The following is a 14,286-nucleotide window of genomic DNA, read 5'->3' on the forward strand; positions in this document are numbered from 1 at the left end:
ATTTTTAAAATAATTTATTTTTAATTTTGGTGAGAAACACAAAACGTACATAAAATTTACCATTTTAGATGTTTCTTAACCTTTAAGTAGTGTTAGGTATAGTGACACTGTTGTGCAGCAAATATCCAGAACTTTTTATCTTTTTATCTTTTTATCTCTATACCCACTAAATGACAGCTTTCAATTACCTCCCTCCAGCTTCTGGCAAGAACCATTCTACTTTGTGTTTCTAAAAATTTGACTTACATCAGTGGAGCCTTACAATATTTGTCATTTTGCACGTGGACTATTTCACTTTGCATAATGTCTTCAAGGTTCCATATGGCAGCATATAACTGTCAGGATTCTCTGTGTTTTCAAGGTTGACTGATATTCCTTTGAATGTATACACCATGTTGTTTATCCATTCACATTTGTCTGTGGACATTTTGATAGCTTCCATCTCTTGGCTAAGTAAATAATGCTGCTATAAAAATTGGTGTGTAAATGTCTCTTTGAGATATTGCTCTTTATTATTCTAGATATATACATAGAAGTTAGTTTGATGGATTATTTTGTGTATTAGTCTATTTCTGTCACTTATAACAAAATACCTAGAACTAGGAGATTTATAAAGAAAACAAAATTTATCGTTTACAGTTTCAGAGGCTGGGAAGTCCAAATGAAATAGAGCTCTCTGCACCCTCAAAACGTACACTATCTGCTTCTGTAGAATTTCTTGCTTAACCTAAGTAACTCCATTTTACCCCGTCTGACCTACAGACTACCCCCGCTTCTGCATGAGAAACCGTTGACCTTCTCATAGAAACGAAAACCATTGCATAGAAACAGGAGCCATACACAGTGAACTATTACACGGGAACAGGAACCATACACAGTGAAAATTTGTATGGTTGATTGCTCTAACGGCTCATTTTTGGCTTCTGTAACCTAGCTACCTAGCTTGCTTTGTGCACCTGGACAAACCTGTGTCAATGGGATGTGGTTTTTGCCTTTAAAAACCCCACAAAACCAAGGCCCAGGGCTGCTCTGCCTTGGTTGCTCCTTGAGAGATGGTCACTGGCCAGCTGGAGTGAATAAACTGCCCTTTTCTGCACAAGTGGCGTGTAAGTGCATTTTTGCAGGAGGGTGCCTCACAACACAAAGTCCAGGGAACACATCTGGTGAGGTTCTTGGTGGTGGTGACAGTGACTCGTCACATTGCAAGATGGTGGAAGCAGAGAGAGTGAGAGACCAGCCTCCTTATTTACTCTCTTTAAAGCCTTGAGAAACACACCCATAACCACCATTATTAATCCATTCACTATGGCATGGTCCTGCAATCTAATCACCTCTTCAAGGCCCCACCTTTCAATTACTGTAGTAGGATTTCCCACCCTCAACAGTTACAGTGGGGATTCAGCCTCAATGAGGTTGGAGGGGACATTCAATCTACAGCCTAGAGTAATTATATTTTTAGTTTTTTACAAAGCCACTGTACTTTTTTTTTTTTTTTTTTTCCCATAGCGGCTGCACCATTTTACATTCCCACAAGTGGTTTACAAGGGTTATAATTTTGCCAACATTTGTTATATTCTATTGAGTGTGAAGTAATATCTTGGTTTTTGATTTGCATGTCTTTGATGGTCAATTATGTTAAGCATCTTTTCATATGCTTGTTAGCGATTCGTGTGTCATCTTTGGAGCCATGTTTATCCTTTGCCCATTTTTTAATCATGTTTTTTGGTCATTGAGTTGTGAGAATGTCTGTATTCTGGATGTTAACTTCTTATAAAATATATGATTTGCAACTTTTTTTCATTTTGGGGGTGTTATTGCAAATAGTGTGTTTTTCATTTCAAATTCTGCTTGGTCATTGCAGGTATATAGGAAGGTGACTGACTTTTGCATATTAACACTTTATCCCTGCAATACTGCTATAATCACTTCTTAGTTCCAGGAGTTTTTCTCTTATTTTGGATTTTCTGTGTAAACTGTTATATCATGGGCAAACACAGACAATTTTATTTATTCCTTCCCTGTCAGTACGCCTTTTATTTTGTGTTGTTGTGTTATTGCTTAGCTAGTACTTCCAATACAGTGTTGAAAGGAGTGGTGAGAGGGTACATTCTTGCTTTGTTCCTGATTTTGTGAAAAAGCTTTGAGTTTCTCACCATTAAGTATGATGTTAACTGTAATTTTCTGTAAATAGGGTTTATGAAGTTGAGGAAGTTCCCTTCTATTCTTAGCTTACTGAGAGTATTTATGGTTGAAGTTCCCTTCTATTCTTGGCTTACTGAGAGTATTTATCATGAACGGGTGCTGTATTTTGTCAAATGCTTTTTCTTCTATTGCTATGATCATGTGATTTTTCTTTTAAAGTATGTTGATGTGATGGATTACATTAATTGATGTTCAAATGTTAACCAGCTTTGTGTGCCTGGAATAAATCCCACTTGATCATGGTACATAATTGTTTTTATAGATTGTTGGACTAAGTTTGCAAATATTTTCTTTTTATATAGATTGTTGGACTAAGTTTGCAAATATTTTGTTGAGGACTTTGTATGTTCATGAGAGATAATTATTTGTACTGTTTTATTCTTGTAATGTTTTTTCTGTTTTTCCTTATATAATGAGTTGGGAAGTATCCTATCTGCTTCTATTTTCTGAAATAGATTGTAGGCAATTGTTATAATTTCTTCTTTAAATGGTTGGTTGAATTGATCAGTGAACAGATCTGGGCTGGGTGCTTTCTGTTTTGAAGGATTTTAGTTATTAATTCTCATAATATATATAGACCTACTAAGATTGTGTGTCTCTTCTGAGTTTTGGTAAGTTTTGTCTTTTGAGGAGTTGGTCCATTTCATCTAGGTTATTAAGTGTGTGCACAGAGAGTTGTTCCTAGTATGTCTGTATTAGTCTTTTAATGTGCACAGGATCTGCTGTAGTAATGTCCCCTTTTTTATTTTTGATATTTGTAATTTCTTTCATCTGTCTTTCATTCTTAGCCTGGCTATGGGCTTATTAATTTTATTGATCTTTTCAAAGAACTGCTTTTTGAGTGTTGCTGTTTATTATCTTGGTTGACTTGCTGTTTATAATTTATTGATTTCTGCTCTATCTTATTATTTCTTTTCTTCTGCCTCCTTTGGATTCAGTTTGTTCTTTTTTTCTAGTTTCTAAAGGTAGAAACTTAGGTTATTTTAGGTGTTTTTTCTTTTCCAATTATTCATTCAGTGCTATCAAAGCACAGCTTTTGATTTAATCTAACTTATTTTGATACCTGTGTTTTCATTTTCATTTGGTTAAATATTTTTTAATTTCTCTTAAGATTTTTTTCTTTGACCCATGTATTGTTTTATTGTTGTCACTTCATTTCACTTATACACAATCTTACATAACTGTGTATATATGTGTGTGTAAAAGCATAATTGTATACATTGTTACTATTGTTATTGTATACAACATGTTATCTGTTATATCAATTAAGAAAAATAAATGTTTTTATTTTACCTGCACTTATTTCTTTAATGCTCCTTGCTTATGTAGATCCAGTTTATCTTTTTCTTCTCTCTAAAGAAATTCTTTTAACATTTCTTGCAAGACAGTTTATACTAGTAAATTTTCTTCATTTTTGTTCATATGATAAAGTCTTATTTCTCTTTCACTTTTGGAGGATGATTTCACAGGGTGCAGAACTCTAGGTTGGTGGATTTCTTCTCTGAACACTTTGAATATTTCACTCCACTCTCCTTGTCTGTATGCTTTCTGAGATGTTTGATGTAATTTTCATTTTTGTTTCTCTATAAGTAAGATGATTTCTCCCTACTTCTGGCTTTTTTTCAGATTATTTTTTATCTTTGATTTTCTGTAGTTTGAAAGTGATATGCCTAAGTGTAGATGTTTAGAATTTATCTCTTTTGGTGTTCTCTAAGCTTCCTGGATCTTGGTTTCATGTCTGACATTAATTTGTGGAAGTTCTCAGACATTATTGTTTCAAATATTTCTTTTGTTTCTTTCTCTCTCTCTCCTCTTTCTGGTGTACTTATGAGTCTATGGTACATCTTTTGTCATTTTCCCAAAGTTCTTGGATATTATGATCTGTTCCCATGCATCTTTTTTCTCTTTGGTTTTCATATTTTGAAGGTTCTATTGATTTATCCTCAAACTCAAAGATTCTTTTCTCTCAGTTTCATTCATTCTAATAAGCCAATCAAAGGTATTCTTCATTTCTGTTACGGTATTTTTGATCTGTGGTGTTTGTTGTTGTTGTTGTTGTTGCTCTTGATTTGTTTATTTCAAAGAACTTTTTATCTCTCTGCTTACAATGCCCATCTGTTGTTGAATGCTGTCTACTTTATCCATTTAAACCTTAAACTAATTTGTCAGAGTTTAAAAAAAAAAAATTCCATGTTTGAGAATTTTAATATTATAGTCATTTCTTCTGATGCTTGCTCTGTCAATCCAAATTGTGGGGTTTCTTTTGTCCTTTTGAATGCCTTGTAATGTTTTTCTTTATAGCCAGACATGGTGTACCAGGGGAAAGAAACTGCTTTAAATATGCATTCAGTAATGTGGTGGTAAGGTGTGGAGAAGGGGAGCTGTCTTAGTTTGTTCAGATTTCTATAACAAAATACCTTAAAGTGGGTAATATAAAAACAACAGAAATTTATTGCTTCCAGTTCTGGAGGCTGCAAAGTGTAGGATCAAGGTTCTAAGGTATTCTGTGTCTGGTGAGAGCTCATTCCTCATAGATAGCACCTGGCTTGTGTCCTCACATGGTGGAAGGGACAAAGAAGCATTCCTTGGCCTTTTTTAAATAAGGGCACTAATACCTCTCATGAGGGATCTGCCCTCATGACTTAATTGCCTTCCAAGGGGCCCATCTCTTAATTCTGGTGCATTGTGGATTAGGTTTCAACATGTTAATTTGTGGGGACACAAACATTCAGACCCTAGCAGAAAAGTTCTATAGGCTTATGATTAAGTCTCATCATTTTAATGAGCCTCTGTGTTTGGACTGTAAACTTTAGAAGTATACTCAGTTTGTTTTTATTGTTTTTTTCTTTCCCCTTCAGTGGGACAGGATGGCTAGATTGAGCCAGAATTGGATATTTGTCTTCTTCCATATGGAAAAGCTAGAGTGGGTTGGAATTTAGTATTTTCTTACACCCAGGTTATTTAGGCTGTGATAATAGTACCACAGGTTAGGCTGGTTAAGTAGTTTTAACTAAGGGCAGGCCTTGTTAAGAACAGAGTGTTCTGGCATAATTAAAAATGGTTTGCCTTTTCCTTTCACAGATGAAGCGGAGGGTTTTTGTTTTTGATTTTTTTTGTATGTTTGTTTTGTTTGGTGGCTCATTTATGACCAAGTTCCCCTAGAGTGAGTTTCCTTGTTTTGGCAGCTGGCTGGTATGGGGATCTGAATCCTCAATCTTGGTCCCCTCGGTTCCCTAGAGTTTTTAACCCTCAGAGTTGTCTACACTGAGTCTCCATCAATTTGTCAGTTACAACTCAGGTATTCCTGCTCTTACACTTTTTCTCGTGGTGGTTTCCAATAGTAAATCTCTGCTCCTGTAATCCATGACTCTGTATATTTGGCTGTCTGCCTCTCAAATCTTGGGGGCAGTGATTTGCCCTTTGTCCCTCTCATGGTTCCAGGAAGTTGATTTTTCAGTCTCCTCAACTTTGTATTTGTTGTTATGATGAAGTGATGATTCCACTCTTTTTGAGCAGGAATAGAAACGTGGAATACATTTCTAAAAGTACCATCTTAATGTCTATGTAGATAGTCAAAGGATTTTGCTTCATACAACTACATAAATGATGAAATACATTGGTAGACTTCTTAATACTGAGTTTTTCTTTATTCATGAGAAAATTCCTTTCTGGTCTTCATAGTCTATTTCTGTTTTTCTATAGTTAAATATTAATGTTTTTGCAGATCCTGTACTTTTTTTCTTTTTATTTGATGTTATACATTTATTAACTATGGTGACCTAAGATACCATTGAAATTCTTATTCTTTACAAATATTTATCTTCAGCTTAGATCTCTCTCCTGAACCCTGGAATCACGTATCCAATTGCCATTTGGAAATTCTCACAGATATTTCAGATATAATGTGTGCAAGTCTTTGTCTTTTGTGCTCATTATATTCTTCTTCCATTTTCCTAATTTCACTTTACAGTGCCAGCACCTAAGTAACTGAGATGATGCAGATAGCCTTGGAGTTAAAATTCTTTCATTCTCTGCACAGCAAATTAGGACCAAATTCTATTTCTGCTTTTACTTTTTTTTTCTTCTTTTTTAAAGGATGCCTTTCCTATTCTGTATGCTTACTGCTCTGTGTCCTGATGTAGGTAGTCATGTGTCACCCTGTTTTTTCCTCTCTGACTCTCCCTTCAGTCCTTCCCTTTTGTCCTTCTAGAGGATGAGTGTTGAAATGCAAATCTGGACACGTGATGTATTAGTCCGTTTTGTGTTGCTATAACAGAATTACCGGAGACTGGGTGATTTATAAAGAAGAGAGGTTTATTTGGCTTATGACTCTGGGACAGCTGCATCTGGCATGGGCCTCAGGCTGCTTCTACTCATGATGGAAAAGTGGCAGGCAGCTGGCGGGGATGAGCAGATCACATGAGGGAGGAAGCAAGACAGGGAAGCAAGAGGAAACGAGAGAGAGAGAGAGAGAGAGAGAGAGAGAGAGAGAGAGAGAGAGAGAGGGTGCCAGGGTCTTTTGAAGTAACGAGGTCCGGCAGGAACCAATTGAGCGAGAACTCAGTCATTAATCTGCCCTGCCCCAGGGAGAGCATTAATCCATTCATGAGGAATCCGCCCCCGTGATTCAATCAGTTTCCAACACTGCCACATTGGGGATCAAGTTTCTACATGAGTTTTGGAGGGGACAACACGTCCAAACTCCATCACGTGACTTTCCTGTTCTAACAGGGCCTTATTATTTATACCTTGTGGTTTGAAAGTGGCAGTGTTCACCCTGGTGTGGACAAAAGCAGTCTTTTTGCACTGCAGTAATTAAAAATCAACAATGAGTGCATACAATTTTTTGCTACTTCATTCAGCTCAAAGTGTGTTTATCTCATCACAGCCCAGGATTATTCACTGAGACGTGGTGCTGTGTGTAGTACCATTATAGTAGTATGTGTGTTTTGTGTCCTTGTGACTGGACTTTTGCTGTTTCCTCGTATTTATAAGAACATGGAAGAGCTAAACATTTCAGTGAAGTGCAAACTGAATACAAAATACAGTTTTAGTTTCCCATTCTTTCTTACCCCAGTCTATATTGAACTTGTGTCTAAATTAGATCATCTAATGCATTATTTCATGTATGTATTTATAGTTATGTCTTCATACCAGGTCGTAAGCTCCTTAGAGAAGCAGAGTTTTATTCTTACTTTTATCTGTAGCAATAAGGATCACTCTAGATCTAAAAGGTAAATTTTTAATATTTTTTGTAATTGATAAATTATTACAATGGCTGAATGTTCCTTCTGTGATTTTTCTTTCTTCCACCATATGGAATACAAAGAAGCTGCCTGCATCTTATGTAAGATACATATGAAACATGCACAAAGAGAAGTGTGAACTTCCAGATTCTTGTTTTGTGACCTGGGAATGGTGACTTGAATTGAGGAGAGATGTGCTGTTACAGGGGTTGGTGTTGTTTGAGGATGTGGCTGGGGACTTCACCTGGGAGGAATGGCAGGACCTGGATGATGTTCAGAGGACTTTGTACAGGGATGTGACGCTGGAGACCTACAGCAACCTTGTGTCATTGGGTGAGTGAGTCTTGGCAGTAAGTCCCAGGAGCAATAATACTTTTCTGTGATTCTTGATAAATATAGGAACCACATATAAGGTTTAATGCTATTTAGGTAAGATCCATTTCATGAAGAATGTGAGTGTCATTCCTCTATAATAAAAGTTCAAATTGGCTCCTTCATCGAACAGCTTTTGAAGCTGAGCTTTTACAATTTTTCCAAGGATCTGACATAACAATTTGGCAAAGTTCTATGTTATTTTCAATTAACAGGGCACTGCATTACCAAACCTGAGGTGATCTTCAAGTTGGAGCAAGGAGGAGAGCTGTGGACTACTGAAGAGCCCCCAAACCAGAGCCTACAAGGTCAGCACAAGGGCAGGGAGGCTGGGAAGAGTAAAAGCCAACAGACATTGGCATCGCTCAGCTGTTTTTACCAATATTTTTCTCAGGTTTCAGGTCTAAGAATAGCTGGTGTATGTACATCAAGCACATGTATTTAATAATCTTCAAAGTGGGCTCTCACACTTATTCCCCAACCTTGTATTTGCTGAATATTTTTTAGTCCTCACCCAGAATCTAATCCTTCCCTATCTCTTTGTAAACCTTTTTCTGTGTTGTTTGCTTTCTCAGTGTTCTTAATTGCTTTCTTTTTCTCTCTTCTTGTTGTCAGTTTTTCTTTTTTCACACTGTTATTAGTTTGTTTCCTGTTACTTATAACAATACCTTAAACCAGGTAGTTTATAAGAAAACAAAATTCATATCTATCAGTTCTATAGGCTGGGAAGTCCAATTTTTGGGAGTTGCATCTAGTGAGGGCTCTCTTTCTGGTGGAGACTCTCAGCTGAGTCTGGAGGTAGTACACAGTATCACACCATGAGTAATGAATTAATCCATTCACAAGGGCATAAATCTCACTATCCAGCCATGTCTGAGAAGCCACAACTTTCAACACTGTAGTCAAACTTCCCACCCTCTTAATACTGTTAAAGTAATGGTCAGGCTTCAGTACATGTTTTGAGGGGATATTCACACTATAGCACAGAGATTTATTCTTACATTCATTTATTCTTTTAACACATATTAATTGAGTAGATATTAAGCGTCTGTAATTTTATGGTTGTGCTTATAACATCAAAGATCTAAATAATGTCCCTTTTTCATAAAGTTTACTTCTGATGAGAGAGAAGCAAGAAAATAATACATGTTAAGTAGTTGTATAAGAATCATGAGGAATATTTAATGACAGAGAGAGAAAAATGTGAGCATTGGGGAAGGATTATCCGAGAAGTAAGTTTAAGGAAGATTATTAAATGCTTACTTTGACATAGCTTCAATTCAAGTGAACTTGTTTTTTGTTTTTGTTTTTTTTTCCTTTTTGTCTTTTTTACTGACCAGTAACGGGATGCAACCCTCGGTGTTGCACCCGCACCGCGCTCAGCCAGTGAGCGGGAACCGGTCTCCACATGGGATCCGAACCCTCAGCGGGAGCGCCACCACACTCCCAAGCGGCGCACTCTCCAGTGCGCCACCGGACCGGCCCCAAGTGAACTTGTTTTTAATCTTGACATAATACGTACTTAAATATAAAATCTAAATTTGAGAATGGACGTCACTATCAGAAATAAGAAATAAGAAGTCAGTTGTCTAAAGCAGGCATTTAAAGTCATAGTCACTGAGGAAGTCACCTGTGGAGTTGATCAGAAAATGAGACAAGAGGTCCAGAAGTGAGCATTACCTACCATGAAGTAAGAAATCATGAAGCAGAGGAGGACATAGCATAGGAAAGGGCTGGTCCTAGACTTGGGAGGAGAAGTAGGAGATTCTGGGTCCCAAGGCCACATGAAGGGTGTCATGTTCAGGGGCTCAGATTTCTGGTAGGAAGTGGAGTTTGAAGTCAGCATTTTCTCCTTCTCTTTGTGGAAGTCATTCTAAAATAACAAAGAAAATGAAAAACGTATGCAAATCTCCATCTTTTATTAAAGTAGGAGATAGCTGAATCTCCAGTGCACATAACAAAAGCCTTCAGAAATGTGGATTATCAAGCAGGAGTGCATGCACCTGAAATTGGGGGAGACTGCCAGTTGATCTGAGAAGGAGCTAGAAAAACATTTAGCAAGGCTGGTGAGCACAGCCTGGGTTGCAGAACAAAATCTTTTTGACCAGCAAGGAAGGGGTACCCAGGATGGTAAACTGAAGCTCTCTGGGAAGCAGAGAAAGTCAGGTTAAATAAGAAATTTGGAGGGAGCAGTTTTTATCTACTGTGGGAAAAAGGATATTTCTTATTTGAAAAAACCTCAGATACCTTTAGACATTCCATGGTGATAAGTTAAGACTTAACAAACATAGATGCAAGGCCAACATCCTGGATAAGTGACAAATAATTGGCCTTACCTGAAAGTAGCTGATGCTGCAAAATCTTGCCATGTTCAGAGCAGAATAATGAGATAAAGAGCAGCCTGAGACACCCACTGTGAAAAGAGTAAAATAGTGAACAGGGTGGACAAATGGCTTGTGATAAGTACTTTGTTAGAAACTATGACCAGGTGAATTGTCTAGTAAGTATTTTCCTCTTGAATTAAAAAAGTAGACAAGGATGCAAAGAGTAACATAACTGGACATTAGAAAATACATTAATATAATGTATTACATTAAGTACATTGAAAAGATATGTACTTATAAAACCTTACCCATTATTAATTTTTAAACAGTTTTGTGCCACTAGGATTAAAAGAAAATGATTTGCTTTAATATGAGCACATAATGAGCAGTGCTCATGTGTGGTACACTGATATGTTTTGTTGTTGTTCGTGGGTTTTTTTTTTTATAGATTTCCACCTGGTCAATGACCTAATTGAGAAAAGTCAAGAAAGTCACAGTAGATATTTGTGGCCAGTTGTAATCACCAACAGCAAAACGTCAATTGAAGAGAGAGTTGAGTTAGAAAAAACATTTCACTTGAACTCAAACTGTGTTTCCAATCTGATTATAGAGAGTGGAAACTATTCAGAAATGAGGCTTGAGGAGTTTAGTGTCTGTTGGGATGTGCTTCTCCACAGAAAGCCTGGTGAGAAGCATGCTGCACAGAAACCTTATGACCATAATATAAGTGAGAAACCCAGCAGAAATAGTGAACATCTTAGTCAGCCTCCCAAGAATCAAACTGAAAGGCAGCAGCCTTGTGAAGATAGTGGACAAGAGAAAGCCTCCAGCACAGAGACAACATTATGTGTACATAAGAAGGATCATATGGGAATGACCGCCTGTAAACGTAATAAATATGGGAAAGCCTGTGGTAAGTCAGCTGTCATTGCCCAAGAGATAACTCAGGTAGGAAGAAAAACTTTTCAATGTGATGTATGTGGGAAAAAGTTTTATAAAAAGTCTAAACTCAGTAAGCATCAGAGAATACACACAGAAGAGAAACTGTATAAATGTAGTGAATGTGAGAAATCCTTCATTAAGAAATCATACCTTACCATACATAAGAAAACACATACGCGGGAGAAGGATTGTGGAAGTAATGAATGTGAGAAAGTTTTATATCAGAAGTCAGACCTTACTGTGCACCAGAGAATTTACACAGCGGAGGAGTCCTGTGGATGTAGTGATTGTGGAAAAACCTTTCACCAGAAGTCATTCCTAAGCAGGCATCAGAGAATTCATGCAAATGAGGAAACTGATAAATGTAATAAATGTAAGAAAACTTTCTACCATAAATCGTCCCTCAATAGACATAGAAGAATTCACACAGGGGAAAAGCCCTATGAGTGTAATGAATGCGGAAAAACTTTTCACTACAAGTCAAATTTCAGCCAGCATCAGAGAACTCACACAGGTGAGAAACCATATGAATGTAAAGACTGTAAAAAATCTTTCTCCCAGAAGGCAAACCTCAATGCACATGAGAGAACTCACACAGGTGAGAAACCATATGAATGTAAGGAATGTGGAAAAATATTTTGGCGGAAGTCACATTTAAGGATGCATCATATTTCTCACACAGGGAGAAAACCCTATGAATGTAATAAATGTGGAAAAACATTTTGGAGTGAGACAGGCTTCAGGTATCATAAGAAAACTCACACAGGTAAAAAACCGTATGAATGTAAAGAATGTAAGAAGTGTTTCTATAGTAAGTCAAGTCTCAGTACACATGAGAGAACTCACACAGGTGAGAAACCATATGAATGTAAAGAATGTAAGAAGTCTTTCTTCATAAAATCAGCCCTCACCATACATCAGAGAATCCACACAGGTGAAAAACCCTATAAATGTAATTATTGTGGAAAAACCTTTCGGGAGAAGTCAGGCCTCAGGAGACATCAGAGAATTCACACAGGTGAGAAACCACATGAATGCAAGGAATGTGGGAAAACTTTCTACATTAAATCACTGCTTAATGCACATCAGAGAATTCACACAGGTGAGAAGCCGTATGAATGTAGAGAATGTAGAAAATCTTTCTACAGTAAATCAGACCTCAGTGGACATCAGAGAGTTCACAGAAGTGGGAGAACATATGAATATAAAGAATGTAAGAAATCTTTCTTCAGAAAATCAGCCCTCACCGTACATCAGAGAATTCACACAGGCGAGAAACCATATGAATGCCAAGACTGTAAGAAAGCTTTCTACAGTCCATCAGCCCTGGCTGTCCATCAGAGAATTCACACAGGCGAGAAACCATATGAATGCCAAGACTGTAAGAAAGCTTTCTACAGTCCATCAGCCCTGGCTGTCCATCAGAGAATTCACACAGGCGAGAAACCATATGAATGCCAAGACTGTAAGAAAGCTTTCTACAGTCCATCAGCCCTGGCTGTCCATCAGAGAATTCACACAGGCGAGAAACCATATGAATGCCAAGACTGTAAGAAAGCTTTCTACAGTCCATCAGCCCTGGCTGTCCATCAGAGAATTCACACAGGTGAGAAACGATACAAATGTAATGAATGTAGTAAATGTTTCTCCACTAAGTCAGTGCTCACTATTCACCAAAGAACTCACACAGGTGAGAAACCCTATGAATGTAATGAATGTAGAAAAAGATTTTGCCAGCGGGGAGTTCTCAGTAGATACAAGAAAATTCACACAGGGGAAAAACCCTATTATTGTAAAAAGTGTGGAAGAGCCTTTCGCCGGAAGTCACACCTTTGGATTCATCAGAGAACTCACTCAGGAGGATCCATATAAATGTAAAAAATGTAGGGAAACTTTCTACCATAAGTCAGCCTCCGGTGGATATTAGAAAACTCCCACAGATGAGAAACCATATGAATGTAAAGAATGTAGGAAATTTTTCATCCAGAAGTCAGCCCTCACTAGACATGAGAGAATTCACACTGGGGAAAAGGCCTATGAATGTAATGAATGTGGAAAAAATCTTCATTGGAAGTCACCAGAGGGTGCATCAGAGAACTCACACAGAGGAGAAACCCTATACAGTTCCGTGGTATCCACTGGGATTGGCTCCTGCACCCCCTGCACATACCACAATCTGCTTGCAAGCTCCTTATATAAATGGTGTAGTATTTGTGTAATGTCGTGGTGTATAATTAACATGCTGCCTAGATTACTTTGAATAGTGAATCAATGTGAAGACTATGCAAATAACTGTTATAGTGTCTTTCTGTATTTGCATTTTTATTGTATTATTATTTATCTTTTATCAAATATTTTTGATCTGTTGATTGAATCTGTGGATATGGATGCTGTGGATATGGAAGGCTGGCTGTAATGAATGTGGAAACATCTTTTGTCAGAAGTCACACCTCACCAGACATCAGAGAATCAGGAGAGAAATCCTGAATGGCAGAGACTTGCTATTTATTTTTTAGATGCCAAACTATTTTCTTTTGTACACACAGCTAGCTTGCATTCTTAGCTTCCCTTTGTTGTGTGTGGAAACATGTAACTGAACTCCATTCAGGGGAATATGGACACAGATGACAAACATTACTTTCAGGGCTGGCAACACCACCACCAACAAAATCCCTATATAGTTCTTCCTGGTTTCTCATGCCCTTTGGGACTGAAGTGCAGATGATCACCAGGGAGGCCTTGGGAGCAACAGGTTAAAGAAGGCCACCAGGATTGAAGACATAAGAATTTGATTGTTGAGAACAGAAATCTCCCCACTTTTATTCCAAAACCCTCCATTTATACTTTACGTGGGTGAGAAATTTACTCTGTTGGGCCACTGTACCTGTGATCTGTTGCTTTACAACACAAACCGCCGCTGTAGCTAATTGACATTTTGAGCTTTCTGACAGAAGTTGCCAGTCCTTGTAGATGGAAGATTCACACAGGAGAGTAAGCTGTATTGTTCCCTTTTATTCTTATCAGTTTATGGAATAAATCAAAGAAATCATGAGGAGAAACAGCAACAAATTTTGAACCCCTTATCAGGAGGGACATCTCATTGAATACTGAGACTAAATTAAATCTTTATAAATATCTTTAATGTTTCAGCACTTTTAACAAAACTTCCAAGCATATTAAATATCAGAGAATTTGAAGTG

At 37.4% G+C, this 14,286-nt stretch overlaps 1 protein-coding gene across 2 annotated transcripts in view; it reads left to right on the forward strand.

Annotated features, from left to right (window-relative positions):
• LOC103603197 (zinc finger protein 345-like) overlaps nucleotides 1–14,086 on the forward strand; it is an 81,305-nt gene extending 67,219 nt beyond the window's left edge. For both annotated transcript variants that reach the window (XM_008587689.1, XM_008587690.1), the window contains 3 exons: nucleotides 7,655–7,781; nucleotides 8,036–8,128; nucleotides 10,593–14,086. In XM_008587689.1, the coding sequence (XP_008585911.1) occupies nucleotides 7,655–7,781; nucleotides 8,036–8,128; nucleotides 10,593–12,958 (2,586 nt within the window). In that variant the 3' untranslated portion in view covers nucleotides 12,959–14,086. The remainder of the gene's footprint in view (nucleotides 1–7,654; nucleotides 7,782–8,035; nucleotides 8,129–10,592) is intronic.
• Nucleotides 14,087–14,286: the final 200 nt, after the last annotated feature.

Source organism: Galeopterus variegatus, unplaced genomic scaffold (assembly GCF_000696425.1).
Source record: "Galeopterus variegatus unplaced genomic scaffold, G_variegatus-3.0.2 Scaffold4499, whole genome shotgun sequence".
NCBI classification, from domain to species: domain Eukaryota; kingdom Metazoa; phylum Chordata; class Mammalia; order Dermoptera; family Cynocephalidae; genus Galeopterus; species Galeopterus variegatus.